Genomic DNA, 27,438 nt, shown 5'->3' on the forward strand with positions numbered 1-27,438 from the left:
GACCATGGGTTCGGAGCCTTTTAGGAAAAAAAAAAAAAAAAAGCAAACCCTCCAGCCTGAGCCTCATTCTTTCCTGTTCTCAGACTCATCAGGAGTCCTCTTTGCCTTTCTCCACTGCCTCACCTCCCACTCACTCCTGTGTTATGGCCTTGGGCCACCCACACCTAGTAACCTTTTTTACTGAGTCCAATGGACACTGCTCAGTATTGACTGATCAGGTGCCTCTATCACAGCAAGTGGGTATTCCCCTGGCTTCCAAATGCCCTGCTTTTCCTCCTTCCTCTTTGGGTAGCTCCTTTTCTAGTTGGTGTCCTTCAGGATCTCCCCCTGGGCAATCTCACCCATTCCCACCTGTCCATTCATGAATCTGTAGCCTTGACTCTTCTCCTAAACTCAGAACTTTATACCCAGCTGCCCCCACACTCTCTCCCTGGATGTCCTGCACAAACATCATACCCATCTTGTCCCAACAATGCAAGCATTTAACATCCCCCCAGGGCTCCATCCCAGCAGGCAGCCTCACCCTCGACCCAACTAACAAAGGCAAAAATTCCAGGGTCCTCTCTCACCTCCTCCTCATCCAGTGTCACCAGGCCTGTTATTTTTCCTCCTAAACATCTTTTGCCATTCATCCCCTTTCCTCCATCTCTGCTGCCACTGCCCCAGCCTGGGCCACCATACCCACCCCACCCCCCATCCTCATTAGCTTCCCAGTTTTAAACTCCTGAAACTCTTCAAAGGCCCCTCACTGGCCTCATTATAAAATCCAGACTCCATAAAATGGCTTGCCAGACCCCATGCTATCTGCCTCGCCAACTCACCAAGTGGCCTCAGCAAATCCGCCCACCCCCAGATCCAGCATTCTAAACTGTGTTCTTCTGATATCTCTCCCTCTCACCTTCCTCAGGACCTCACCTGAGGCTGCCTGTGCCCAAAACATTGCCCTTCTCTCACCTTCTAACCCCCACCCCTACTCTTACCTCTTCCAGGAAGCCTAACCCCCAGCTTGGGTTAGGTCCCTCCTCAATGTTCCCACAACTCCTTGTATTTCTCACATCAGAAAAAAGGGTTACACTTTATTACCGTTGCTTAATATCCAGGGTTCCACACTGAGTCTGAGGTGGGGGCAGGCAGGATCTTGTTCACCACAGTATTTGCAGCACCCAGGATAATGCCTAGAATACCAAACGTCCAGGTGCTTAATGAGTAATTGTTCGATGAGTGAAGAGGTGAGGGCTCGCCAGAAGCCCCTCTTCTGGGGTGGCAGAGGGTGAGGCTAACCTCCGCAGCATGTCACCCACACACTGTAAGTATCTGGGGCAGAATCCGCAGTAGTACACCCCCAGCGAACTTGGTGGGTGCTTGTCTGGCTCCTGGGGAAGGCAGTCAACTCTGCCCCAGCAGCTCCAGCAGACAAAGTGTGGTTGTAAGTGTGGTCTCAGAGTCCCATGGATGTATAAGCGGTAGGCAGTAGCACCAGAAGGGGTCCTAGGGTCATCCAGGTGCTCCAGACCCACGCTGGGCACCTGGCCGACCGCCCCTTTCTCTGGGACCAGGTCTAAGCCAGGCCTCCATCGGGATCGGCCAGGCCTAGCAAGTCCTCTGCCAAACTAGTGAGCTCGTTCTCCTCGAGCGCCTCCACCAGGCGCTGCAGCGTGGCGCGGCGGCCCTCGGCCTGCACAAAGCGCCGCAGCAGCTGGAAGGCCTGCTCGTACAGCCCTTCGCGCTCGTACTCATAGGCCAGCGAGTCGAGCGCTGGGTCCCGCAGCGCCCGACAGCCGCGCTGCAGTGAGCGCCCCACCTTGCGCCATTTGAGGCCCACGGAGCGCGCGAACGTCTGTTGGTCCTGCAGGCTCAGCGGCCGGTTCACTGCAGGGGGAGTATTAAAGAGCGGTGAGCACGGGGAACCCCAGAGCCGATGTTCTCCCATTCCTCCCCGCTCTCCCTCCAGCCCAGACTTCGCTCCACCCCCAAACTCCATCCTCCTGGTTATCCTGCTTCTCCGCGCGCCTCACCTACGGGCTGACCCTGGAATAGAAAAGTATGGCCAGACGGTGGCGGCGGCTTCTCCGACGGAGAGGAGACCAGGGACTGCAAGGGGGCCGGAGAGACCTCCACGTCGCCACCCTGGCCCCCGGAGCCGAAAGTCAGATTCTGGAGCGCATCCTCCAGCTCAGCGAGTTCCTCATCCCGCAGTCTGTCCGGCTAGGGAAGGGAGTGCGCCTTCAGAAGGGGTCTTAGCCGCGAGTTCCCACCCTAGCCCATCCTGACCCTGGCCAGCCGCACCTTCTGGGCTAAGATGCAACTCAAACAGCGCTCTTCGTCCGTCAGCAAAGAGTCCAGCTGCTCCGCGCCGGCGCGCAGCTCCAGTTGCAGCTGAAGCGAGGGCTGGGCGAGTGCTGCAGCCAAGCACCTCTGCAGCGCGCCGCGTAGCGCCCCCTCGCGGTAGGCGCGGAGGAAGCGGCAGCAGAGCTGGCGCCCGCAGAAACGCAACTGCACAATCAGCTGCGGGTCGCCACGGTGGATCTTGAGCATCTGCAGCTCCTCCGGGCTTCCGCTGCTCTCTGTGGAGGCGGGCAATCAGGCGCCTGCCAGTCCCCAAGCGAGGCCGTTTTCCAAGCGGCCAGAGCAGGGGCGAAGCCCGTGGTCACACCCCGTCCCCATCCCCTGACCTGGGGTGCAGGGTTACCCCAGAGTATCCAGTTGGGAAACAAAACTGGAATGCAAACAGCAACAACCCAGAAAAGCTAGGACCTATCACAGGGAGCGCTCCATTCCTGAAGCCCCAAATGAGGATAGGCAAAAGGGAGGGACTCTGCAGCACAGGGAAAGGGCGTGTGCCCTGAGCCCAAGCCATCTGGGTAGGCGGCCAGCGGGGCAGAGGAGGGGAGAGAGGTCTCAGGTCTTCAGCCTCCAAGTGCGGCTCCCTTCCCAGGAGAAGGAGAGGGACTCTCGCCGCTCTGGGGCCGGGGATGGATCACCCAACCGGCTTCGGCCTCCTGTGGCCTCTGCCCTGAGATGGGAAAGGGTGACCCGGAAGGGTAGGTACTGGGGAGGGGTCTTGGACAAGAAGTGCTGCAGTGAGAGAGGAAAAGAGGAGAGAGAGAGAGATGCGCAATTAGTAGAAAGGAGTGAGCCGGCTTTTCTGGGGGTGAGGGTAGGGACGAACAGGGGGAAGTTAGTGCACAAACAGGTAGATCCTACACAGACATGCGGACACATGTCCACACTCAAGGTCATACATGCTGTCAGCAGAGAAGACAGAACCTACACAGCCAAGGGTCTCCCTTCCCAACCCCTCCACCCCCACCAAATCTTTTTCCTAAGGGTGGCTAAAGCCAGGCCCACCAAATGAAGGACCTGGGGCCTCGGCCTCGCCCTCAAAAGGCCCCAGGCCAGCTCTTCCTTTCCATATGCCCCCCTTCCCACGCACCTGCCAATGCAGCCCGCAGAGCCCTGTACACGGCCACCTTCTGCTGGGGGTGTGCATATGCATCTGACAGGACCACCTCCTCCAGCGAGGACTCCACAAACAGGTATGCGCTGCCCACCCACTCTTCATGCCTATTTGGCCCAGCTGCCATCTCACCTCCTGGAGATGCACACAGGTGTCCCAATCACCCCCAGTCCTAGAGATGACTATCCAGTCCCACATGGCCCAGGTGTCCCTTCCTCAGCAGCCTCAATTAGCTGGCACACTTGGGATGGAGTTCACTATCTCACAGGCAGCCCCTTGTACCTCTGGCTCTGCGCAGAACCCTGCCCTGCTCAGCCCAGCCCAGCCCAGCCTTGCCTTCTCAGAGAAAGAGCGGAGGGTCCCAGTGGTGGGAGAGCAAAGGTAGATCCCTCAGTGAAGGGAGAGAAGTTCTGTGCACTCCTCAGGCCAGTGTGTCTTACTAAAGCTGACAGGAGACATCTTCATTCTGGATGGTGCCCATCCCCAAAGCCAACCAGATCTATGTCTTGGCCTTGCCTTCAGTTTAAACTTGATCCCCCAGGATCCCTGTGGGACTACAGCCCCACTCTTAGGTTCTCTCACCTGCATTCCCACTAAACCTCTTGGCTTCACTTCAAAAGACACCGACAGTTTGCATCTACCCAGAATTCCTCCTCCCTCTTCAATCCATGTGCCTGTTGGGAGGGCTAATCCCACTCCCTAGCTCCAGGTCTGGGCATGTGAACCAGGCCTGGCCAATCTGCATATTCCATTCACCCTTCTGCAATGGTTAGTTCAGAGCTGGGTATAAGACTCAAATTGGCCCAATCAGAATCAACCCTGCAACTCTAAGCTGGACCAAAAGGAAAGAGGAACTAATTTCCCATACCTTGGGGCCGAACTGGAGGGAAGGGGTAAATCTCCTTTGCCATTGCTTGGGACCTAGATGAGAATGAAACCAACACAGAAGGAAACAGAGACAAGGGATGGAGAGGTGCACTCCTCACCACACTAATGCCCCTAGATCCAGCTGTCCCTGAAACCACTGCACCCTGTACATTTCCGTTATGTGAGCATAATTATTCCTTTTTGTATAAAGACCTTTACAGAGTTGGGCTCATGTCTTATCTAATTCACATTGTTCTATTAGATTCCTTCCCTTTCCATACAGAACCAGGGCCCCTTGTTACCAGTATCTCTCCCATCTGTCTTGTGACAAAAACTTAGCCCTAGACCTGTTTGGGGGGGGGGGGGCAAAATTCCCAGCCATCCAGCTGTCCCTGAAACCACTGCACCCTGTACATTTCCGTTATGTGAGCATAATTATTCCTTTTTGTATAAAGACCTTTACAGAGTTGGGCTCATGTCTTATCTAATTCACATTGTTCTATTAGATTCCTTCCCTTTCCATACAGAACCAGGGCCCCTTGTTACCAGTATCTCTCCCATCTGTCTTGTGACAAAAACTTAGCCCTAGACCTGTTTGGGGGGGGGGGGAGCAAAATTCCCAGCCAGGGAACCACTGTACTGACCCGCAGCTCAGCAGCCTCCCAGTTGCTGCCCCATGAGGCAGCAGGTGGGGAACTGCCCTGCCTCTTCTTCCCCACCTCACCCAAGGCAACATCCCACCCTTTTCCTACAAATGTGGGCTCAAAACCCTGCCTCCTGTCCATCTTTACTCTCTGCTCTTCCCTCACATTTACATGTGGTAGGCTAGGAGGGGTAAGTCCCAGCTCTGGGCAGGATGGATGGGGTAGCCTCAGCCATCATCTATTTACATGAGGGGCAGAAAGCCTCAGGGGAGAAGGGGCCAGGACCACAGCCTAGGACATTTCTGGGGAGGGAGAAGGGATCCTGAGCTCAGTGGAGAGGCTGCATTTCAGATCTGTCCCCAGACCCTATCCTGAGTGCCAAAGCTGAGACAGTAACTGGGCCAGGGCCCTCCAGCACCATCCAGACCTTGGCAAGAGACATGATATCTGGTGATAGCCCTACCGTGGGTCTGAGCATAGGAGACACACCTTTTGGAGTTCCCCCAATCTTTTCATAGAAAATATACTAATACTTGTGTATTTACTCAAACAACAGTCTGGATATTATCAGGAAACTAGCATTGTGTTTATCTCTGGGCAGGTGGGGGAAGGTAAAGGGTGGGAGGAATTTGTGTGATTTCAATTTTCTTCCTATTTAGCAATATTTTCTACTTTATGTAAAATAGACACATCTCTTTTGTATTAAAAAAGCAAAATAAATTTGTCTTTCTTTCTTTTTTTTTTTTTTTTTTGTCCTTTTTGAGACCGTTCGCACTGCGCTCAGCCAGCGAGCTCAGCCAGTGAGCGCACCGGCCATCCCTATATAGGATCCGAACCCAGGGCGAGAGCGCTGCTGCGCTCCCAGCACCGCACTCTCCCGAGTGCGCCACGGGCTCAGCCCTAAATTTGTCTTTCTTAAAAAGCAAAACAACAACAAAAACAGGGTGAAACTGCAGGTGACGAGTGGAGCCAAGAGCGGTAGGGAGCCAGCCAAGGAGGTGAGACAAGTGGGGAGCCCTGGGAAAGTGGCCTAGGGGAATAGAGGAGAGTGGGAACCTCCCTTCCAGACGTTTCTTCATTCACCTCTTTCATGTCTTGGGAGTGCTGAATCCATAGCTGTCGTCTCACCCCATGGAGTGGATACGGGGACAGAACATGGCCAGAGCCTACCCATTAGTCCTGCCAGGTGGGTACTGGAAACCTGGACATGTTCCATCACACCCACTAATACTGGACAAACTGGGGAAGCCTGCCGGGCTGGAGGTCGAGAGGTCAGTTAGCAGGGTGTAGAAGAGGCGGGGAGCTGCCCAGTTAGTTTAGTTGAAGCCACCTTGTAACCCCAAGGGTTCGGATCCCCGCACCGGCGGCCCTTGTCTGTCATCATCCCCTTGGGAACTCCTTCCTAGATGTCCTTCCACAGAAGCCTCTCCTCCGGGAAGCCCCGCGCCCCACCCCTCTTTGGGAAGGGCTGAGGCTTCCCGGCTGGGTCCTGAGAACGCTTAGTGGGCGGAGACTATGTGGGGCAAGTGGGTACAAATCTAAAACGTCTGCCCCTACCACCCCACGGCACCCCATTAACACACAACAGTCCCCGCGGCAGCCCCACCTCTGGCTGAGTGGGCGGGGACCGCCTGCGGGCGTGGCCCAAGGACTGACAGCCTGCGACTCCGTGTGACAAACCGGGCTTGCTCCCTCATCAGCTGCGGCGCTCCCGAGCTCTCGAGGGGAGCTTCCCAGGCTCCCACTAGCCTCATGCTGGGCTTTGGCACGTGGGACCAGCTGGGGCGGGCAGGGGGTCTCCGCTCATAGAACTATTCAGAACCAGCCCCGCCCACGCCCCTCAAATGCAGGGCCCTGCCGTCCCTCGAAGGCCCTTAGCTGGGACAAGGAACCTGTGGGGGTCAGGTTCCGTACCCCCACCCGGCCGTCCACCTAAACAGCCCAATAGGCCGCCGCCACCAGCTGCCCGCGGCAGCCGCGGGTGACAAAGGCGCTGCGCCCACGCTCCGGAGCCAGGACTCACCTCCGCTCCGCCTGCACCGGGGAGCCCACCCTCTCTCCGCACTAACCTGGCTGCCTTGGCCGAGCCTGGGTTCCCACGCTAGCCAGGCTCCGCTCCACTCGTGTTGCTTCCGGGTGTGCGCGGAGGCGCTGGGGCGGTGCCCAGCCCGAGCCACCCAGTCCGCCCGCATGTCCCGCCCCCTGAACCCCCGGCTGCCCCTTCCCGCCCAGCTATCCTCCGCGGCCAGCCGCCTGCCTCCGGGCAAAGCCCACCTGGTCCGCTGTGCAGGTAAGGCACCAACGCCGGAGTTAGAACGCAAGAAAAACTGCCCGCGGGACGGGACTTTGGGGGCTTGCAGTTCTTACAAGGCCTAGAGGCCCCAGACTGAGAGCTGCCAGACTTCCCCTGGCTGGGAACGGACGGATCAACAAGGGGTCGCCCCCTAGGGGCCAGAATTTTCTGGTTTGATGAGCTCTAATCTGCTACTGCCTAGCACTAAAAACAGGGCACCGATGTGTCCCAGGTACAAGCCTGGCCGAGGGTATCTGAAGCCCCAGAACACATGGCGCAAATTCCAGGAGAGATCTTTAGGCTGGAAGATATGGGAAAATTAACTGGCAGATGGCGTGAAACGTTATGTACGCAAACCTTAAAACAAAATTAGCACACTTTCCAACAACCCCATTGCCCCCTATAAAAGCTGCGCTCCAGGATGGGTCTGCGGAGTGAGGAACCTAAATTTCCTAGCGGGAGCCAGGATTGCTCAAGAGTCAGGGCTCGAACTTGAACCCGGAGCCCATCAGGCTCCAGAGCCTGCAGGCCCAAGAACCCCAAGCTTTTCTCTATCCCGCGGGCCTGTCCTCTAAAGCAGTGAAGGAACCTCCCCTCTCTGGGCGGATCCAAACTGTGCCCCGCCCGCGTCTCGCTTCCTGATTGGCTCTTGGTCCCTCACAATTAAAAGTATTCACTGATGCTCCCGCCTTATTAACCCTGTAAGGTTTAATAAGGATAGGACGAGGTTTCTCAACTTGGAACCTGTGGAGTCACCCAGAGCTTGTTGGAATGCAGACTCGTAGGCCCCACCCTTTCCGGAGAGCCTGATTTAGTAGGTGGAGCCGTGCAACCTGTGTCGTGAACAAGCGTCCGGGTTATTCTGATGCCCCGCGCCGTTTGGGAGCCCTAAATTCCGGCCTTAGACCCAGTTCCTGCCTAGTCCAGTGATCCCTAGAAGATGAGTCTGGGCCACTGGGGTAGCTCTGAAGTGTGGTAGAGAGCCAGGGGAAGGCAGGCTCTTTGAACTGGGGAGTAGGCGGATGTCCCGACCCAGGGCCTCTGCAGCGGCCCTCCAACTTCCTCAGAGAAGACTTGCAACTTCCCATTTAGGTCGTGGTTGCCGTTCCTTTTATTTATATTTGTTTATTTATTTGTTTATTTATTTTGTGGCAAGTGGCCAGTACAGGGATCCAACGCTAGACCTTGGTGTTATCAGAACCACTCTCTAACCAACTGAGATAACCGGCCAGCCCTGCCGTTCCTTTTAATAGAGTATAAAATGTGAATTTGTTCAACAAGTGAGAAAGTAGTTTAAAAGTGAATCAAACCCTTCGGCATCCGGGGCCGACTTCATGCGCCTGAGACCTATGCAGCCGGGCAGGACCCCACACTTGGTTTGATACTTGATTAAAAGCTCTGTTGTCCTTGTCTTGAAATTTTTAATAATGTTGTAAACAGGGGTCCCCTCACTTTAATTTCGCACTGGGCTCCGTAAATTACGTAGCAACTCCCGGGCTACAGCATTTCTACACCCGTTCTCCGGAGTTTCCTCAACACTTTGGCTTTCCTAAGCCCACGGACGGCCCTCTCTCTCCAAGACGGGGCTACTGGGAGCGGTGGAGCCACGCAGCCAGGGCCAGGCCATGGCCGATCCCAGAGAGCAGCTACCGGAGGAGGTGCTGGCGCTCATCTTCCGCCACCTGCCCCTGAAGGACCGTGCCGCTGCAGCCAGGGTCTGCAGGGCCTGGGCCGCCGCTGCCACCTGCAGCTCCGTGTGGCACGACACAAGCATCAGGTGAGCTGGCTCTCCCCCTCCCGCTGCCCACTCGCTCTCTCTGTGGATTCAGGGGTTGGGGAGACTTAGTGATTCCCCCATATTAAAAGACCTATTAACACTTATTGACAGACTACTATGTACCAACCATTGCCCTAAGTGCCTCACATACATTAACTCATTTAATCCTCACAGAAACCTTATGTGGTAGACAGACAGTATTATTAGCTCCATTGGACAGAGAGGAAACTGAGGCACAGAGACAATCACTTCCGCAGGTTACTCAGCAAGAGAGTGGCAGGAGACTAATTTGAGCCTGGCAGTCCAGAGGCCACGCCCCGCCTCCTTAGAGACAGCTGAGAAAGCCCAGTTCCTAAAATATCGTTTCAACCTGGGGCAAACGCCACTGAAGACTTCTAAACGAATAGGATGGGAGTTCCCTTCTACGGCCAGCGGCTGCCGTAGGGCAACAGGCTTGGCCGGGGGTTGGGGTGTAGGGGGTTGGGGTGTAGGAAGTGGGGAAGGCAGCTAGAACCCAAGCTGAGGGGGTAGGTAGGGGCTTCTCCCCTAGTCGCGGGGACGCTGCCAATGCCTTTTCTGCGCCGCTCTAACCCAAGTTGCGACTGTGAGCGGGAAGGCATGCTGGCACCCTATCTGTCCTCCTGCCTGGACCACGTTCACAACCTACGGCTGGAATTTGAGCCATCTAGGGAGCCGAGCCGCCGGGCGGCCACCGAGCTGCTGATGGCGCTGGCGGGCTGTGCCCCGGGGCTGCGAGGCCTGCGCCTGGAGTGCCGCGGAGAGAAGCCGCTCTTCGACGCGGGCCGCGACGTCCTGGACGCTGTGCACGCTGTCTGCGGGGCCGCCCGCAAGCTGCGCCACCTCGACCTGCGGCGCTTGCCCTTCACGCTGGACGACTCGCTGGTACTGCAGGTGGCACGTGGCTGCCCCGAGCTCCACAGCCTCTTCCTGGACAATCGTACACTGGTGGGCAGCGTGGGGCCCGACTCCGTGCTGCAACTACTGGAGGCCTGCCCGCGCCTGAGAGCTCTAGGCCTGCACCTGGCCAGTTTGTCGTGCGCCGCCCTCGAGGCACTGACCGTGCCAGACCGTGCGCCTTTCGCGCTCTTGGCCCTGAGATGCGCGTGCCCCGACGATGCACGCGCGTCCCCCCTACCCGACGAAGCCTGGGCCGCGTTGCGCCGCCGCCACCCAGGGCTGGCAGTGGAGCTGGAGCTGGAGCCCGCGCTGCCTGCCGAGAGCGTAACTCGCGTCCTGCAGCCAGCAGTGCCTGTGGCTGTGCTGCGCCTTAACCTCTCTGGCGACACCGTAGGCCCGCTGTGCTTCGCCGCGCGCCACTACGCCTCCTCTCTGCACGAGCTGGAGGTGCGCGCCGCCGCCTCCGCCGAGCTGGACGCCGCGCTGGAGGAGCTGGCGGCGCGCTGCGCCGGCCTGCGCGAAGTGCACTGCTTCTGCGTGGTGCGACCCTCCGTGCTGGAAGCCTTCCGCGCGCACTGCCCGCGCCTGCGCAGCTATACGCTCAAGCTAACGCGCGAGCCGCACCCCTGGCGGCCCACACTAGTGGCGTGATTGGGCAACCCCTCCCCCAGCAGACTTGAGGCCGCTGAGACGCGGGATGGGTTGTCAAGGCACATCCCAACGGCTAGCCCCTTCCTTCGGGATTCTGTTTCCTCCTGTGCCTCTCCGGGATTGGGGCCTGTGGGATGGCTACAGGACGAGTCCCGGGCGCATTGAGGCCACTCGGTACTCTCAGCCTCCGCAGATGCCGGCTCTGTCTCGGCCATACGGGGCTCACCCTCTCCCCTCCTACCCCCTGTGGACTGTGGACCAGCTCGGGAGCTCCAGCGTAGGTGGGGAAGGGTACAGGCGCGGGCAGGGCTTCGGGTGAGTGTGAAATAAATAAATCCTGCAGTGTCTCTGTGTCCTGTGAAACGCGGGGATCGGCTCTGAAAGGGCAGGGCGGGGAACGCGCAGAAGCTGGAGGAGCCGTCTGGGCAGAGGTGGGAGGGATGGAGACCTGAAAGTCTATTGCACTGATGCGGCTGCGGGTATCAAGGGCGCGGCACTCCACACCCTTGCAATGACAACGCCCCTGGGTTCGGCAGGAGGGGCGCCAGCTTCCCCGCCCCCATCCCCCCACCCCCGTCGTATCTGCCCGCCTTACCTGGGTTCTCATCGTGCCCACGGCCATCGCCTCCTAGAACTTTCCCAGCCCACACATCGGCGATTTCTTCCGTAAAGGAGGAAATAGAGGAACTGGGAAGGGTGGGACTCGAACCCAGGTCTCCCACCCCTCCCCTCCCCTCCACACACATCGATCCAGCTAGCCCTTTCGGTCTGCTGGCGCCTCGGCCGCTGTCCGAGCCCCGCCCCGAGGGTTCGCACGTGGCCCCCGCCTGACCCGGCGCTCGGAGGCGGAGTAGGGCGGGGCGGGCGGCAAACGCAGCACTTTCCGCGGCTTTGACAAGCCCGCAGTGGCTGGGCCAGAGCGTTGAACCGGGCCGAGACTGCGCCATGCAGGAAGCGCCAGCCACGCTGCCCACGGAGCCAGGCCCCAGCCCCGTGCCTGCCTTCCTCGGCAAGCTATGGGCGCTGGTGGGCGACCCAGGCACCGACCACCTGATCCGCTGGAGCCCGGTGAGGGCTGGGGCCCCTGAACTCCCCCAGTGGTCCCCGGGGTTTCTCCAAGTCAGTGAACACCCACGCCCACCCAACTCCCTCCTGGGACTGGCTTGTGGGTCCATCCATTCAGCCGTTCAAGGTAGTTCGCCTTGGAGGGGGTGTGCGAGATGGGGTTGAGGTCACTTTCTCTGGGACCAATGAAGGGTTAGGAGCCTCCTGGAGACCTAGAGCATCTTCGGGGTTATTTAGTTCCCACCCCACCCCATGCGACAGATCGGAAAACAAGGTCCAGAAGGGAAAGGCTGGCTCTGGCTCTGGCTCAGGGTCAGGGTCACATCTTGGGTCTGGGGCTCCTCCGGTGCTGGAACCCGAGGCTGCCTCTGCTCGTCCTTTCTGAGAACCGAGTACGGAGTCTGGGTCGGCCTGAGGGTAGGGGCTCACTATGGTCGCCCAGGCTGGGCCTCAAAGCTGGTCCTTGCCTGGCCTCGTCCCATATCCCCATGAGCGGCAGGCCCGGACCCCAGAGCGAGTGTGAGTGCGTGTGCGCGCCGGAGCGCGGGCCTGGCCATGGGCGGACTCCGCTCACGGTGTGTGGTCTGCGTCCGCACGGTGGGCTGGCGGCGTTCTCGGTAGAGCGGGACCAGTTTCCTGGTAAGCGACCAGAGCCGCTTCGCCAAGGAAGTACTGCCCCAGTATTTCAAGCACAGCAACATGGCGAGCTTTGTGCGCCAACTCAACATGTGTGAGTCTCTACGGCCTGGCAGGAGTGGGTGTGGGTGACTTGGTGTTGGCGATGCGGCGACTCACGCCTCTGCGCCCTTCTCCCCAGACGGTTTTCGGAAGGTGGTGAGCATCGAGCAGGGCGGCCTGTTGAGACCAGAGCGCGACCACGTCGAGTTCCAGCACCCGAGCTTCGTGCGCGGCCGGGAGCAGCTCCTGGAGCGCGTGCGGCGCAAGGTGCGGCGGCCTGCAGGAACTAGCAAACCGAGGAGCGGGGTTGGGACGGCCGGTTCTAGGCGAACCTGTCCTGACGGTGCCTCCCGTCCACAGGTGCCAGCGCTGCGCAGTGACGACGGCCGCTGGCGCCCCGAGGACCTGGGCCGGCTGCTGGGCGAGGTGCAGGCTTTGCGAGGAGTGCAGGAGAGCACCGAGGCGCGGCTGCGGGAGCTCAGGCAGTGCGGGGGGGCGGGGCGACGGGGCGGGGGGCGGTTCTGGGCAGCCCCTTTTTCTCCGGGGCCTTGATGCCATCATCCAGACGAGGGCCGAGGTGTGGAACTCTGGTCTCTGTAGGATGGAGGGCACAAGGGTGGTCGTGCGGGTCCCTGGCCTCGCCATTTTTTGGGGGAGGGGGTGACTAGGCGGACTCTCAGATGCCTCAGCACCCTCCCACCCCTTCTCCCAGGCAGAACGAGATCTTGTGGCGGGAGGTGGTGACTCTGCGGCAGAGCCATGGTCAACAGCACCGGGTCATCGGCAAGGTGTTCCTCTCTCCATACCTCGCTCGCTTTTCCCTTCCACTTCTGGACACCCTACCCTCTGCCCAGTCCCCCAGCGCCCGAGTTAAGCACCCTCCTCAAACCCACCTGGAAACATCGTGCTAGGGTGGGGGCGGGGTCGAAATATGAATTAACCCTTTGCTTTCTTTTCAGCTGATCCAGTGCCTCTTTGGGCCACTTCAGGCGGGGCCCAGCAGCACAGGAGCCAAGAGAAAGCTGTGAGTGAGACAGCCAGGGATGCTCACGTTCACTTTCCCACTTCCAGGACCCTCCCCCCAGGAGCCCCCTTGCAGGGATCACTTCTCCTCCAGCAATGCTTTCACCAGGAATGCTCATTCCTCTCCCTGCACTACTGGCTTCCTCATGCCATCCAGAACTTCAACATCTCCCCCCATTTCTACCATCAAATACCCCCTATTCCCAGATCCCCCTGTTCCAGGACCTTTTCCCCAAATTCCCACCCCAGCAGCCCCTTCCTCCTCCCCCCAAAGCATCCCAACAGGAGAGGGCCTGGGGGCTCAGGCCATGCCCCTCCCTCCCCTCTCTACCCCCAAAGGGCCCCCATCTCTAGGGGGAGCCCCTTCCACCTCCAGCATGTGACTGATGCCCTGGCAACAGGCCTCAGCTCTGCTGAGTTGGCTGCTGGGGCCTGAGGGAGGGAGGGAGGTGCAGGCTGAGGGGCATGGGGGTGAACCTGCCCCACCCCTGCCTATGCCCTGGTCACCCTGAACAGATCCCTGATGCTGGATGAGGGGAGCTCATGCCCAACACCTGCCAAATTCAACACCTGCCCTCTACCTGGTGCCCTCCTGCAAGACCCCTATTTTATCCAATCGGTAGGTTTTTCCTTCTCCCGCCTTTCCTAGGGAGAGTCTGTTCTTATGGAGAGGCTGTTCCATCTCCCCATTCCCCAAAAAGAAGAGAAGATGGAGGCCAGACTTCCATCCAACCAGACCCAGGCTCCCCAGCACGGACAGAGCCTCTGCCCTCACACTTCCCCTGTTAGACCTAGTCCAGGTGGCTGCTGGTTGGGTTCTAGCTCTCCCTGTGGCTAGAGGTCAAGGGCTGGCCTAGCCTTCTACTTACAGCCCCTCCCAGAGACTGCCTTGGGCCTCAGTCCTCACAAGGCCAGGGGCCCCATCATCTCTGACATCCCAGAAGACTCTCCATCCCCTGAAGGGACCAGGCTTTCTCCCTCCAATGGTGGCAGGAGGTAAGGGGACAGGGGCTGCCTTTTGGGGAGCCTACGGGGGAGGGCCTGGCAGCCCACTTGGCTGTGGGGTTAGGGGGAGAGGTCAGTGTCAGGGTCTGGTTGAAGCTTTTCTCCGGTGCAGGGAGAAGGGCCTGGCACTGCTCAAAGAAGAGCCGGCCAGTCCAGGGGGGGATGGCGAGGCCGGGCTGGCCCTGGCCCCAAACGAGTGTGACTTCTGCGTGACAGCCCCCCCACAGCTGCCTGTGGCTGTGGTGCAGGCCATCCTGGAAGGGAAAGGGAGCTTCAGCCCCGAGGGGCCCAGGAATGCCCAACAGCCTGAACCAAGGGGCCCCAGGGAGGTACCTGACAGGTGAGTAGAGCCTGTTCTTGCCTCTGAGCCACTTTTGCAGATAGGCCAGCACTTCCCAGCCAATAAAACTTCCCAGCCTTGTCTGTCCCTTGGTGGCTGAGGGGGAGGGTTGGGCACTTGGATCAGTGATGCTGATGTGATTACTGAGTGTGCTCTGAGGAGCATCAGCATCAGAACTCTCTGGAAAGTGGAAACTCCCAGTCAAGTCACTTAGCATCTCTATGGGAGGGCTCAGGAATCTGCATTTTATTTTATTTATTTATTTTTTTTAAAGATGACCGGTAAGGGGATCTTAACCCTTGACTTGGTGTTGTCAGCACCACGCTCACCCAGTGAGCAAACCAGCCATCCCTGTATGGGATCCCGAGTGAGCCACGGGCCAGGCCAGCCCGGAATCTGCATTTTAAATGAGTTTACTGGCATAGTTAAAGAACCACTGATACTGACACTTGCATAGGGAGGGAACACATCCCAGGACCCCAGCTCCACAGTGTAAACCTCAGGTCGCAGGTATGCAGCAGAGGCACTCTCTCCTGCGCTTTGCGGGGGGGAGGGGAGGGTGTCCTCTCCTAGCATTTTCTAGATGTTGGAGGAATAAAATCTTGATGCTTCTGAGTTCCTTGGGAACCTAAATGGAGGTGGGCACTGCAGGACAACAACAGTTCTTTGTGCACAGGGGGCCTCTGGGCCTGGAGAGGGGGGACCGGAGCCCAGAGAATCTGCTGCCCCCAATGATGCTTCGGCACCCCCCTGAAGGTGTGGAGCCTGTAGGGCCCCTGGATGTGAGTATTCCTTCTGCTGGGGCAGGGGCATGAGATCAGTGGGGTCCAGCTCTCTGTGCAGTCTGGGGAGGGTACCACTGATCCAGAGCTGTCCTCAGGTGCTGGGCCCCAGCTTCCAAGGGCGAGAATGGACCCTGATGGACTTGGACATGGAGCTGTCCCTGGTAAGATGGAGGTGGGAAAGGGCAGGAAGCTAGGGGTTGCCGAATCAAACCCTTGGGTCCAGAGCGGTTCTCTGTGAGCCAAGGCCATGTCTGAGGAGGACTGCCCCAGTGATTGCCCAGCTCTCCTCTGCTACGCAGCTCCCTGCCAGTTGCTTCCTGGGGTTCTGCCTTGCAGATGCAGCCCTTAGTTCCAGAGAGGGGTGACGCTGAGCTGGCAGTCAAGGGATTAAATTCTCCAGGCCCAGGTAATGGTTGTGGTGACTAGGCTGAGCTACCATGATTAAGTGGGCTGGGCAGTTCATGTTTTATAGGGAATCTCTGATTTCAGCCTGCCCTGCAGAGCCCTACTTGAACCACCCACAGGGGACCACTGGGTGAGAATGGGGAGGTCAAGAATGGATGTTTCATCCTTACTAAGAAGAAGGCAGGGCTTACCGGGGTCTTCTTGTAAGAAAGGAGGGTGAACCGATTCTCTCTGCTGAGCACAGGCCCCACTCCTCCTAGGGAAAGACCCCACGCTCGGGGCCCCACTCCTGCTGGATGTCCAGACGGCTTTGGGAGGCCCAGCCCTCGGCCTGCCTGGGGCCTTAACCATTTACAGCACCCCTGAGAGCCGAGCTTACTTGGGCCCGGGGACCAGTCCCTCCCCCTGAGACCCGCACGTGCGCCTCTGAAGCCAGTCTGGCAGAGGAACCGGTCCGCGGCAGTACACCTTTCTTGGCTTCCTGGCGCCCCCTGGCGGGGGGTTGAGTGAAGCCCCACTACTCGGCGGCCTCTCTCCACTACCCCAACGAGCCCCGCATATAAACAGCATTTTTTTCTGTTTCTGGTCTCTTTTCTCTATCGACCAGGGAACACAGGAGTCATGGGTGGGGGGCGATTTTGCATTCGTAGACGCGTCCAGATCCTATGGCTTTAATGGAAGAGCCTTGGAGACTGACAGTGCTTGGGGAGCTGGCGCCCAGCTCTCCTGCTCAGTCCCGGATCCAGGGCTGGCTCGTGACCACGGCAACCTCTGGGAAGAGGGGACTTCTGGGTCCCACCCAACTCCACAATGAATGCGCTCTGTGACCCTGGGAAGTCAGTCCCCTTCTCTGAGCCTCGTCTGTGACAGGCAGGAGAGGGGTCGACGAGAAGAGAGATGGAAAGCGCCTGGGAATAGGCAGGCCCAGAGTGGGTGCTGACACGTGGGGTGGCGGGCCGAACTGCCCCCTCCCTGACTCATCTGCGGGTGCGCCCGGCGTGGGGAGGGAAAGCGGACTACGTGTACGTCCCTAGCCAGTGCGCGGCCTCTGCTGCCCCGCTCCCAGTGCCCCGGGAAGAACGCCTGCCCCCCCCCCCATTCCCGGCAGCCCTGGCCGCCCCGCCCCCATCGCAGCTGCTGCACCCACCCCCACCCCGCCGGCCCTTTCTGCACCGTCATCTCCTGCCACGCAGAGGCTCGGCCCGTGAGTGGGGCCGCCCGAAATGGGCCGGACCGGGAGCCCCACTACACCCAGTTGGGGGAGGGAAGGGAAACAGAGATTGGCAGAATCAGCGCCCCACCACCAGCCCTGGGGGAAGGGCTGACACTTCCACACAGCAGCGAGGGGGTGGGGGGAAGGCTGTGTGTGTGTGTGTGTGTGTGTGTGTGTGTGTGTGTGAAGTGACACGGGGAGGTATAGCGTGACACCACGGGGTACTGAGAGAGACCTGGGAGGGGGGTGGGGCAGGACCAAATCCTCTCTCCCAGGAAAGGCCGAGCCTCCTAAAGCCAGGAAGGAGGCAGAGGAGGAACACCAAAGGGAAGAGGACAAATGGAAGAACTCTGTGAAACAAGCCAGACAGGGAGAATGGGCTGAGGAAGGGAGTGGTCCAGGGCCTGACCTCTTTGCATCTTAGTGCTAGGGGCTTTGCTGGCTGGGTCAGGCCACACAAAGGGATGGGCTGTAGTTCTTGGTTGGTAATAAAACAGATTAATTTCTACCTGATAGCTGCTGTTTGGAAGAGAGTCTCTCAAAATGGGGAGATCCATAGAGGAAAAACTAAAAGTTCGGCAAGCATTTATGAGCTGGCCCCTGGGTACTTCAAGATCAAGCAAGAGATGGCTGTGAGTCATTCTCAGGCCAGCAGGGAGATAGTTGGGTCTCAGGTGATGTCAAGAGAGCTTGGTCAGGGCTAGGACTCAAGGGAATTCAGATATCCCTGCTCAGGTATCAGGAAACCAGGAAGGCCATGAGACCACATTGGAGTTGCATCATGGTAGTGGTGTCGGAGAAAGGGTGCAGGGGCAGGGCCTGTCCTGCAAAGGTGGTCTTCAGGGTCAGGGCAAGAAGAGAGGAGCTGGGGAGGCTCTTAGCACTTTGTTCTCTGGGGGCAGAGGGGACTGGAGGGGAGAGTATGGAGGCAGGGAGCCCTGATCCGGGGTTTGCAGGATACAGGCAGGAGGTAAAAGGCTCGACTAGTAGTGAGAATAGCAAGAGAAATATTCAGCAGACAGGTCTTGACTGCAAGATGGTGTGGGGTATCCGGATCAATCCTAGGTTTTTCTGCTTGTTGAGGTGGGGAAGGAAGCAGGTTAGAGAAAGAGAAAGGTTAGTTTGGGTAAACTGTGTCTGAACCGGTCTCTGGATCTGCAGGCGGCTGGAGCTCAGGAGGGAGGTCCTCGTTGCGGGGAGAAGTCAGAGTAGATGAGAGTCCTGGGAAGGCGTAGGCGGGGGGAGGAGAGCCTCAGCTGACGTTTATTGACAGGAGGAGGAGCCTGAGGAGGAGACAGGACAAAAGTGGCCGGAGAGGCAGGAAGGCAACGAGTTTCGTGCGGTGGCCTCCAGGTCCTGTGCTGCAGAGCCGTCTGGCAGTTGGAATAGAGGTGACTTTAGACCCCAGCCACGGATGTTCACTGGGGCCCTGGGAGAGAGGTCGGGGGCGCGGGAGCCCGGGCGCCGACTACTTCTCTCCTCCCCCAAGCAGCCCCGACCATGGGCAACACGCAAGAGCGGCCGTCCGAGACGATCGACCACGAGCGGAAACGCCTGGTAGAGACGCTACAGGCGGACTCAGGGCTGCTGCTAGACGCGCTGCTGGCGCGGGGCGTGCTCACCGCACACGAATACGAGGCGCTGGATGCACTGCCTGATGCTGAGCGCAGGGTGCGCCGCCTGCTGCTGCTGGTGCAGGGCAAGGGCGAGGCCGCCTGCCAGGAGCTGCTGCGCTGCGCCCAGCACATCACGCGCGCGCCCGACCTCGCTTGGGACTGGCAGCACGTGGGCCCCGGTGAGCACGGGGGGCGGGGCCTAGGTCGGATCAGGGGCGTGGCTTGGGGCGGAGCAAAGGCCGAGAGGAGGACGAAGCTGTCGCCTCCCCAGGAGGTAGGCGAGTGTGTGCGTAGGAAACCGCCCAGGGTTAAATGAGCCTGCGATACTCCCACTTTTGCCCCAGGCTACCGGGACCGCAGCTACGACCCTCCGTGCCCAGGCCACTGGACGCCTGAGGCACCCGGCTCGGGGACATGTCCCGGGCTGCCCAGAACTTCAGACCGCGAGGAGGCCGGGGGTCCTGAGGGCTCTGAGGCAGTGCAATCGGGGACCCCAGAGGAGCCAGAGCTGGAAGCTGAGGCCTCTGAAAGTGCTGGGCCAGAGCTGGATTCGGAACCAGAGCCGGAGGCAGAACGAGAGCCAGAGCCAGAGCCGGAGGCAGAAAGAGATCCGGAGCCAGAGCCCGAGCCCGACTTCGAGGAGGCACAGGAGTCTGAAGGTGTGAGGCACAGCAAACCCTGGTGGGCTTGGCGGAAGGGTGTGGCCTGGGAAGCGGAGGGCCGGCCCCACCTCACTGGCCACTGTCTCCCATCATCTAGATTCCTGAAGGCGCTGACGGGCTGTTTCCCGCCCAAGCAGGATAGGAACTGGGATCCTGCCGGAACTGTATCAGATACCACCAAGGCTCCATCGGGCTCAGTGCCGCTGGAAGTCAATAAACTCCAGAGGGTTGGCCTGGGCCTTGGCTCTCTCCACAATTCTGGCTATTTGCCCAGGAACTGAAGGTGGGTGCGTGCCTCTGAGTTGACCTGGGCAGACCCGTACCCCACCTCCCAGTCCTCAGCCCCATCACACCCTCAGTAGCCCAAGCTGCACCCCTGGAGACCCCAGACCCAGGGCCTGACCCTTGGGCCCTGCTCCACAGGACCCCTTTTCCCCTCATGAGCCAGTTGGAAGGCTGTGCAGGCAGCAGCCCCATTCCATGGAAACCCCTGGGCTTGATGTATAGAGTGAGGGAAGGGGGGCTTTTCTCCACTTAGGGAGGGCTTAGAGCTCCCTGCCTTGGGAAGTGAGAACAGAAAGGGACCGTGAGTAGACAGAGACCACACACATTATTGTAATTGCTGTTTTAATTGTCTGGCTTCCCTCTGCACTGGGAGCTCAGTGAGGGTTCTGGCCAGTTACTGGCACACAGAAGGTGCTCTGTATGTATTCTTTGACTAAATGAGTAAGGACTTTCTAGCTGCGTTTTCGAGTCTTACGGATGGGAAAACAAGGGTAGGAGTGGGACTGGGTCAACCTAACGCGGCTGAGTTGGAAGTGAAACTGGAAGCAACAACCACCTCTGCACCTCTTCTGGTCCTGGAGGTGCTCAAGACAACAAACCCTAGGGGCCTGCCCTTCAGGCTCGTGTGGTTGCTCCCAGCCTATGCCAACCTCCGCCAGAGACCAGCTGTGAGGGTGTAGGCAAAGACAGAAACAGCAGAGGCCAGTGAAGGGGATGGGAGCAGGGCCAGATGAGCTCTTGGGCTCGAATCACAAAGCCTGAAGCGTGTGTGTGTGTGTGTGTGTGTGTGTGTGAGAGAGAGAGAGAGAGAGAGAGAGAGAGAAATAGGTATGAGGGTCAGGCAAGGAAAAGAGTGTCCTGTTCCCTTCACTAAACCTTCAGGAGCTGCTGCCTCCCGGCCCCAGGAATTAGAGCACATAAATGTGGAATAAATACATGACCAGTGAGAGAGGCAAAATGATGGAAAGCACACCCCAGCCCAGCTGGGTCTCTACTGCCAGGACCCCTGCCCCTTGAACCTGTGTGAAAGCCAGGAACCCAGGCTCAGGCAATCACCCCAGGAGAAGGGATCCCAACCCCCACCAGGACCCAGTGAGAGGTAGACAGCATGAATGCTGAAGGAGCACCAAGGGGCCAGGTAGGAGAAGGGAGAAACTGGAGTACCCAGACACCCAAAGCCATCTCATGCAAGAACAAGTTTCTGCTCCCAAACCACCCCCAGCTCCATCGATGCTCGCTCCCCTCCACTCCTCTCACCCCCAGGCCTTCCTTCTGCTCAAAAGAGAGCTGGAGGGCCAGCCCGTGGCTCACTCGGTAGAGTGCGGTGTTGATAACACCAAGGCCACGGGTTCGGATCCCATATAGGGATGGCTGGTTTGCTCACTGGCTGAGCGTGGTGTTGACAACACCAAGCCAAGGGCTGAGATCCCCTTACCGGTCATCTTTTAAAAAAAAAAAAAAAAAGAGCTGGAGGCAGGAGGACAAATCACTTTGCTTGACATGCTGCTGCTGGTCCCTAGGCCCCAAGGAGGCTAGCAAGGGACACAAACCCTCTTATGTTGTGGCTCCTCCTCCCAGGATGCTCCTGCCTTCCCAATGCCCCTAAGAAACACCCAGACTGTGGAAGCACAGAGCAGACAGCTTCATGTTCTGGGGGCCGACCTGGAGCCATATGCCCAGGGCCTCTGCCTGTAGCCCTCAACCAACATCAGTCAGGCAGTAGGCGGCCAAGCTCCGCCTCATCCAGACGGTTGGTGGCCATGATGTGCTCCAGCTGCTGTTGGTAGCGTGACAAGTCCTGCATGAAGTGGGGCACCCGGGTATTATCCAGCACCCCATAGGGCCGCAGGTGGTCCACATCCTCATAGGACACCTGCAGGGAGAAAACTGGGCCTCAGGAGTGGGCAGATCCCCTTAGCTTTCAGGTAGCTGGTCCCAGCTCCCTACTGATGGCTCATTGCCCTTTGCTCCTGGAGCTCCTCCCTCCCCCCTTCCTCTTCCTCCTGATCTACTCCCGATGTTATGTACCTCTAGGCCCAGTCCAGGGTCTTTGCACTGTTTCTCAACACCTTTTGTCATTTACGACCTACAACCCTACTCTCCCCAGCACAGACTCTCCCCTCACCTCCAAACATGGGTAAACAAGTGAACACCCTTCTGAACACTTTCCGACTGGATATCTCTCAGGCACCCCCCCCATATCCAACACTAAAGCCTTGGGTGCCAGCGTATTATGCCAGCCCACCCACTTCACAGTCACCCAGATAAGATTTCAGGGAGGGGGCCCGTAACTCCCATCCTCCCACTGTGGGTGGCCACTGAGTTGAAGGGATTTCACTCTCTGCAGAGCTCTCCAGCTTGTCCCTTCCTCTCCAACCACATGGCCACTACCCGTTTCAGCCAGACCACCATCAATTCTGCAAGAGTGATTGGCAAGGCCTCCTCCTCCTGCACCTGCACTCCCTTCCTCAGGCCCTTCTCTCCAATCCGCCTCCCATCTGACATTCTGAGGGAGCCTTCCAAACATCTGTACCACTCCTCTTTTTAAAGCTCCTCCCAGACTCCCCATTGCTTCGGATGAGGTCCGTGTTCTGCAGCCTAGAACAAATGCCCAGCACCAGGGACTTGGTCCTCCGCCATTTCTTGATCCTCTTTGTCCAGGCCTCTCTTAGCCCGGACTGCTCACCTGCTTTGAGATCAGTATCTACGCACCCCTGCCGGCTGGGTCAAGCACCTGATTTTGGCTGTCAGGCTGTCCTTTCATCTCCTGTGCTCACCTCCCTCCTCCTATGACCCTCCCACCAGAGATGCCTGGCACCCAGCCCTCAGTCCAGCACGAATCAGAGACTCAGGGAATACTGCACTGAAGGGGAGAGCAGGGCGGGACCTCTGAAGGTCCGCAGCCCCTCACCTTGCCCAGAGAGGTCAACAGCGGGAAATCGATGGTCTGGCGGTGCCGCAGAATGTGCACGATGCCATCCAGGTACACCTGGTCCTTGCTGAAGCAGCCTGCGGGCGCGGGAGGGCAGTGAGCCCCGCCGCGAAGCCCTAGCCCTCGCCCCCCGCCCCAGCTCAGGGCACTCGCCCCACACACGCGAGCACCCACCGGGCAGCGAGGTGTCGGTCTGGCCGCGCTTGGCACGCACGCAGTACTCCCAGCGCACGTCGGCGTCCTGCACATAGCGCGCCAGGTCCTGGAAGAGCTGGCGGAAGGACATGCGCGCGGCGCGGTGGATGGTGTAGTAGAGCAGGGCGGCGCGCCACAGGAAGGGCTGCTTGCGGAACAGCACGCTGTGCAGGCTGGCCAGGCCCTCCTCGGTGGGGTTGGCCGGCCGCAGCCCGTACTGCAGCCGGCCCTCGGCGCTGCGCCATGGCTGTCGTGCGTTGTTCACGCCCCGCAGGTAGTGGGTGCCTGCGGGAGGGCGAAGCGGCACTGGGCGGGGCATCGGGAGACCCACCTGCCTGGCCCAGGCAGACCTCTAGCGACCTGTAGCCGTGACTCTCGTATCCTCACGCCTCCAAATCCAGGCTCTCACACAAGTTCTTCCCCCGCCCCAGACCAATCACAGGCAGGGTGAAGACCTTCTTTGGGTAAACGCACAACCCAGGACCCATAGAAGCTCACACGCATGAGTCCTCCCCCACCCGTCCAGGGCTGCGCACGCGCGCGCACACACACTCCCAAACTCACATTGCCCCCAGCCCTCCTGGAGACACACACCACCCCGTCCCAACATCCCACGTGCCATATCATTTTGACAGTCACACTAATGCCCCCAGCAAAAACCACCTCTTGCCCAGAGCAACAGGATTCTTGATAAGAGGGACAGACAGAAATAAATAGTGATTAATGTTCTGGTTTGTCTCAGCCTGGTTTGTCCCCTCCTCAACCAGAGGGGAGGGGGAGCCAATTCCATTCAACATCTGGTCTTCCACCCACTCTGGAGGACCCACGTGTTGGCTGGGCTGGTGGGACCCTCAGGGTTCTGCCTCTGGCCTGTCAGGGCCTCAGGAGCCTTGACCCCACTTTCAAGGGAAATCAGAGAGGAAGTAGAGAGAGAAAAAGACACCCAAAAGGAGCAAGAAATGAGGGAGAGCTCAGCGAGCAGGCACGCATGTTCTAGCCTTCCTCTGTGAGTGAGAGGGAGGAAGTAGCTGCTCACGAAGGGAAAGGGCCGGTCCCCTGGAGGGATGGGGGAGAAGCAAAAGTGGGACTGCTGGGGCCCCTCACTGTCCTCTCAGTTCCCAGCCCCCTCTCATCCCTACCCACCCACATGCCTACCCACACCCTGACCTATCTCGTGCCGCAGCATGCCCTCCAGCCAATACTGGCGCGCTCCAGTCAGGTTGATGGCCAATGTGGGTCGGCTGTTCTCCACCATCATCACTGCCTGGGACAGCAGGTCCTCACTCAGCTGCACCACAACCTGTGGATGGAATGCTCTGAGCCACAGCCACCAGCCACAGGGCAGCCAGGCCAGACACTTGGCCAGGACACCCATCCTTCACCTCTCCTCAGAGCCAGTTCACACCTCACTGGGACAGGGCAGGGGTTTGTCTGGGGTCACCAGCTGGCAAGGTGTGGAGCTGGGATTGCAATCGCCCACTAGGCAGTCTGATTTGGGGCAGGTAGAAGAGGGGCTTTGGAGGCAGGGCAAGCTCACCTCCCCAACGCAGCCCTCCTTCTGCATGTATTTGCGCACAATAGACCAAATCTGGCACTTGGTCAGCAGCTGGCCTCCGGTGGCAGCCTCAAAGTGTTCATAGGTGCCAAACTTCTCCAGGACAGCCTCAATGATTCCAACTGCCTGCACACAGGGCCACAGTGGCTGGTCAGATCAGGCCCCTTGTGTAGTCAGGACCAGGGTGAGGTGGGCAGGCTGGACTGACCTGATGGATGAATTGTCCAGAGGCCTCACGGTACTTCTCCAGCACAGTTGTAGGCATGGGCTCCTGGTACTCGAACTGCGGATTGTACGTGTAATGGGACTGGAAGAACTTGTCCCGCTCGCGGTCCATGTTGGTTGGCCGCAGGGCCACCAACATGCAGGGGCTTTTGCTGGCACCATGGCTTGTATCCCTTCGAGTCTTAGCAATGTGAGGCAGGGAGGCTGCAGACCGCAGGGTGCCACCACCTAGGTTCCGTCCCCGTCCAGGTGGGACCTGTCCCTGGGTAGCATGCCCCCGCTGGCCAGTACTATTTACAGTGTAGGTGCTCTCACTACGACGCATGTGCCCACGGTGGCCCAAGCATAGCTCTGAGAAGGGCTGCTGCTCAGGCTGGGGCCGCAGTGCTGAGGGGACTGCCATACCCAGGGGCAAGGCCAGGGATGAAGGCCAGGGGTACAGCGGTGACCCATCTCTGTCTGAGGGCTTCAGCCTATGGCGCAGTGATGGGGAACTGGCAGGTGGGCTGAGGGGTGCCTGCTCATACACCTGAGCTCCTGAGTCCAGCACCATTCTGTCCTGCAGGTTACATCCACCTGGGTTACTCCAACTCCCCACACTGTCGACCTCTGAGGACACAGAAGGACATGTGGAGACCACCATGAGTGGGTTTGGCCAGAAGATCAGCATGCCCTGTGCTCCACACCACCCTTGCTGGGCCCTTTGTGGACCCAGGGTCTGCTGCCAGGGGTCTGGGTGGCCATCCTCTCAATCCCACCCCACCCTAGTCCCTTCCCTCCAGCAGGCTCACCCAAGTAGGTTGGGTTGGTAGAAAGCAAGAGGAAAGGTTCTATACACCCACCTAGATTGTGATTACTGGAATCCCCTCAGCCTGTGAGCTCCCAAGAGCAAGGACTGAGCCCCTCCTCATGATTCTAATCTCTGTGCTGAGCACTCAACCAGTCTAAGCTGGTACAGTGCAGCCTCAGCTGCCTGGATGGATGACAGGTGAAGGGGCCTCAGGGGCTGCTTTCTATGTATGGTATGTTCTCAGTCCCACCCCCCACACCTGGCTCCACCCACATCCTCCTGCCCATTTGGTCTCAGCCAGTTTGAATGCCCAAGTGCCCCTTATGCCAGTCCCCACCTGGAATGCCCTCTCTCCTCTGAGCCATCTGTTCAAATCCAAATTAGAATCTGCTTTTGGGGAACAGAGGGAAACTTCAGCAAATCCAAACCATTCCCTAGTCTGTCCCCTTTCTGAGGCATCTTCCCAGTGGTCAACCAAGGCCAGTGTTGGGGCACTCACCCCTGACTGTGCCAGAACTCAGTCTTATCCAGCCTCTCCCCAGAGACTGACTGGAGGCTCCAGCCCCCAGGGACTCAATTCCAGCATTTCTCCTCTCTCCTACATCATCAGTCTCTTCCTCTCTACTGGATTCTTTCCATCAGTATAAACACATGCTGTTATTTCTCCAACTTAAAAAAACAAAACAAAACCCTCACTTTAACCCACACTCCTCCAGCTACAGCCCCACTACATCTCCCTCCAGCTGCTCCTTGTTGCAGCGCAATACCTCAAGAGTCAGCTATACCCAGTCTCCAATTCCTTTTCCTCCTGTTCTCTCTTGAGTTCACTTCAATTAGGCCTTTGTCCCTCACTCTCCCTCAAAATTGATCTGATTAAGGTCACGAATGATCTTCATATTGATTGGCAGCACTTGGCACAGTTAACCACTCTTCTGCTTGGCTTTCCAAACATACTTGAACTAGGTTCTCCTCCTACCTCACTGGCTGTTCCTTCTTGGTCTTCCTTGCTAGTCATCCCTATGTCCTTGACTTCTTAACACTGTAATGCCTCAGGACTTGTCTATGGGAACTTCTCTCCTCTTCTCCATTTATTCTCACTCCCTAGGTTATCTCATCCATCCTCATGGTTGTAAACACAGTAGCTCAGACTTCCTCCATAAGGTATGGTATATTTGATGGTTAGCTATGTTTTCTCCTTTCCAGTGTTCATAGCTGTGTCTCGAGAACCCAGAACAATGTCTGACCCAGAGCATTTGCTTAATAAATAAATGAACCCAAGAGCCATTCTCCTTCTCAGAACTGGAATCATTCATTCCCTGCTCTTTGTTTCCTCATCTAGACCTGATCTTCTCCCTTGCCACTCCCCCCTCCTCTCATGCTTAGAGACCAGCTGCTTGGAAAGATTTCAGGACTCAGGATTCACTCCCCTCAACTAACTGTATACTTTCCTGGACTCCGCAGTGGCCTCCGGGCCTCTACCTGGGCCAGTCCTGTCCATTCTTCCTTCTTTCATTCAACCCACCTCCTCGCAATTACCAGAATTCGCCTGTTTCTTTCACGTCTCTGATCCTTCCGCCGAGATCGCCCTCGCAATTTCTCCCAGGAGCAAACTCTTAATCCTTCAGGACTCAGTTTAGGCCTCACCTCCTGTGGGAAGCCTTCCCGGCGTCTAAAGGGTCTCCGTGTCTCAGCGGCTTCTTTACCGCCCTAGGCTGTCACTGTCGGAGCCTAGGTCCATGTCCCCTCACCACCTCCTGAACTCCCCGAGGGCAGGGACGGATCTGATTCACCCCCATGTCCCGAACATCCATCCAGCACTAGATGCAGAATGAATGAAGGATGGATGGGGGAGGAACCCTCGACTACTGAAGGCGGGGTTTGGTGACAAATGAGAGGGTGTGGCCTTTACCAATAAGAAACCGCAGGAGAGGATAACGTGGAATAAGAGCCAATGGGGACCAAGAGATCAAGGAGGGGCGTGACCTACAGCCAATAAGCGTCGGGGGCTAGGGCGAAGGGCGTGCCCAATGGGGGGCGGGGCCAGCAGACAATGGAGT

General features: G+C 58.4%; 5 protein-coding genes across 10 annotated transcripts; 3 read left to right on the forward strand and 2 right to left on the reverse strand.

The window, feature by feature from the left end:
* Positions 1–1,056: 1,056 nt before the first annotated feature.
* On the reverse strand, positions 1,057–11,281 carry TRADD (TNFRSF1A-associated via death domain). Of its 2 annotated transcripts, XM_008587309.1 has the most exons (6): positions 11,203–11,281; positions 4,326–4,378; positions 3,434–3,592; positions 2,287–2,564; positions 2,016–2,205; positions 1,057–1,869 (listed from the first exon to the last, which is right to left on the reverse strand). In XM_008587309.1, the coding sequence occupies exons 2-6, from the start codon at positions 4,366–4,368 to the stop codon at positions 1,559–1,561; spliced, it is 981 nt and encodes a 326-aa protein (XP_008585531.1). In that variant the 5' UTR covers positions 4,369–4,378; positions 11,203–11,281; the 3' UTR covers positions 1,057–1,558. The 2 variants fall into 2 exon arrangements, with proteins under 2 accessions (XP_008585531.1, XP_008585532.1); XM_008587310.1 differs by lacking the exons at positions 4,326–4,378; positions 11,203–11,281 and adding an exon at positions 7,038–7,077.
* Positions 8,887–10,954, forward strand: FBXL8 (F-box and leucine-rich repeat protein 8). Its single transcript, XM_008587308.1, has 2 exons — positions 8,887–9,038; positions 9,635–10,954. Exons 1-2 carry the CDS (start codon positions 8,887–8,889, stop codon positions 10,605–10,607), a joined length of 1,125 nt encoding a protein of 374 aa, XP_008585530.1. The 3' UTR covers positions 10,608–10,954.
* Positions 11,282–11,482: 201 nt separating the features above from the next.
* On the forward strand, positions 11,483–16,489 carry HSF4 (heat shock transcription factor 4). 3 transcript variants are annotated; one of them, XM_008587312.1, is made up of 13 exons: positions 11,489–11,675; positions 12,294–12,402; positions 12,490–12,617; positions 12,711–12,835; positions 13,063–13,138; positions 13,310–13,374; positions 13,890–13,992; positions 14,231–14,369; positions 14,595–14,718; positions 15,395–15,500; positions 15,599–15,664; positions 15,840–15,909; positions 16,169–16,489. In XM_008587312.1, exons 1-13 carry the CDS (start codon positions 11,553–11,555, stop codon positions 16,315–16,317), a joined length of 1,383 nt encoding a protein of 460 aa, XP_008585534.1. In that variant the 5' UTR covers positions 11,489–11,552; the 3' UTR covers positions 16,318–16,489. The 3 variants fall into 3 exon arrangements, with proteins under 3 accessions (XP_008585535.1, XP_008585534.1, XP_008585533.1); XM_008587311.1 differs by having other exon boundaries at positions 14,245–14,369; positions 14,491–14,718; XM_008587313.1 differs by lacking the exon at positions 12,294–12,402 and having other exon boundaries at positions 11,483–11,675; positions 14,245–14,369; positions 14,491–14,718.
* A 2,045-nt stretch (positions 16,490–18,534) lies between these two features.
* Positions 18,535–20,137, forward strand: NOL3 (nucleolar protein 3 (apoptosis repressor with CARD domain)). The gene is made up of 3 exons (XM_008587314.1): positions 18,535–18,916; positions 19,082–19,396; positions 19,497–20,137. The coding sequence occupies exons 1-3, from the start codon at positions 18,622–18,624 to the stop codon at positions 19,502–19,504; spliced, it is 618 nt and encodes a 205-aa protein (XP_008585536.1). The 5' UTR covers positions 18,535–18,621; the 3' UTR covers positions 19,505–20,137.
* A 1,005-nt stretch (positions 20,138–21,142) lies between these two features.
* On the reverse strand, positions 21,143–27,346 carry KIAA0895L (KIAA0895-like ortholog). Of its 3 annotated transcripts, none has more exons than XM_008587316.1 (7): positions 27,026–27,346; positions 24,575–25,200; positions 24,349–24,492; positions 23,979–24,111; positions 22,791–23,096; positions 22,596–22,693; positions 21,143–21,557 (listed from the first exon to the last, which is right to left on the reverse strand). In XM_008587316.1, the coding sequence occupies exons 2-7, from the start codon at positions 25,142–25,144 to the stop codon at positions 21,393–21,395; spliced, it is 1,416 nt and encodes a 471-aa protein (XP_008585538.1). In that variant the 5' UTR covers positions 25,145–25,200; positions 27,026–27,346; the 3' UTR covers positions 21,143–21,392. The 3 variants fall into 3 exon arrangements, with proteins under 3 accessions (XP_008585538.1, XP_008585537.1, XP_008585539.1); XM_008587315.1 differs by having other exon boundaries at positions 21,311–21,557; positions 26,904–27,346; XM_008587317.1 differs by lacking the exon at positions 22,596–22,693 and having other exon boundaries at positions 21,472–21,557; positions 26,904–27,346.
* Between the last annotated feature and the right edge of the window lie 92 nt (positions 27,347–27,438).

Source organism: Galeopterus variegatus, unplaced genomic scaffold (genome assembly GCF_000696425.1).
Source record: "Galeopterus variegatus unplaced genomic scaffold, G_variegatus-3.0.2 Scaffold4332, whole genome shotgun sequence".
Lineage (NCBI taxonomy): Eukaryota > Metazoa > Chordata > Mammalia > Dermoptera > Cynocephalidae > Galeopterus > Galeopterus variegatus.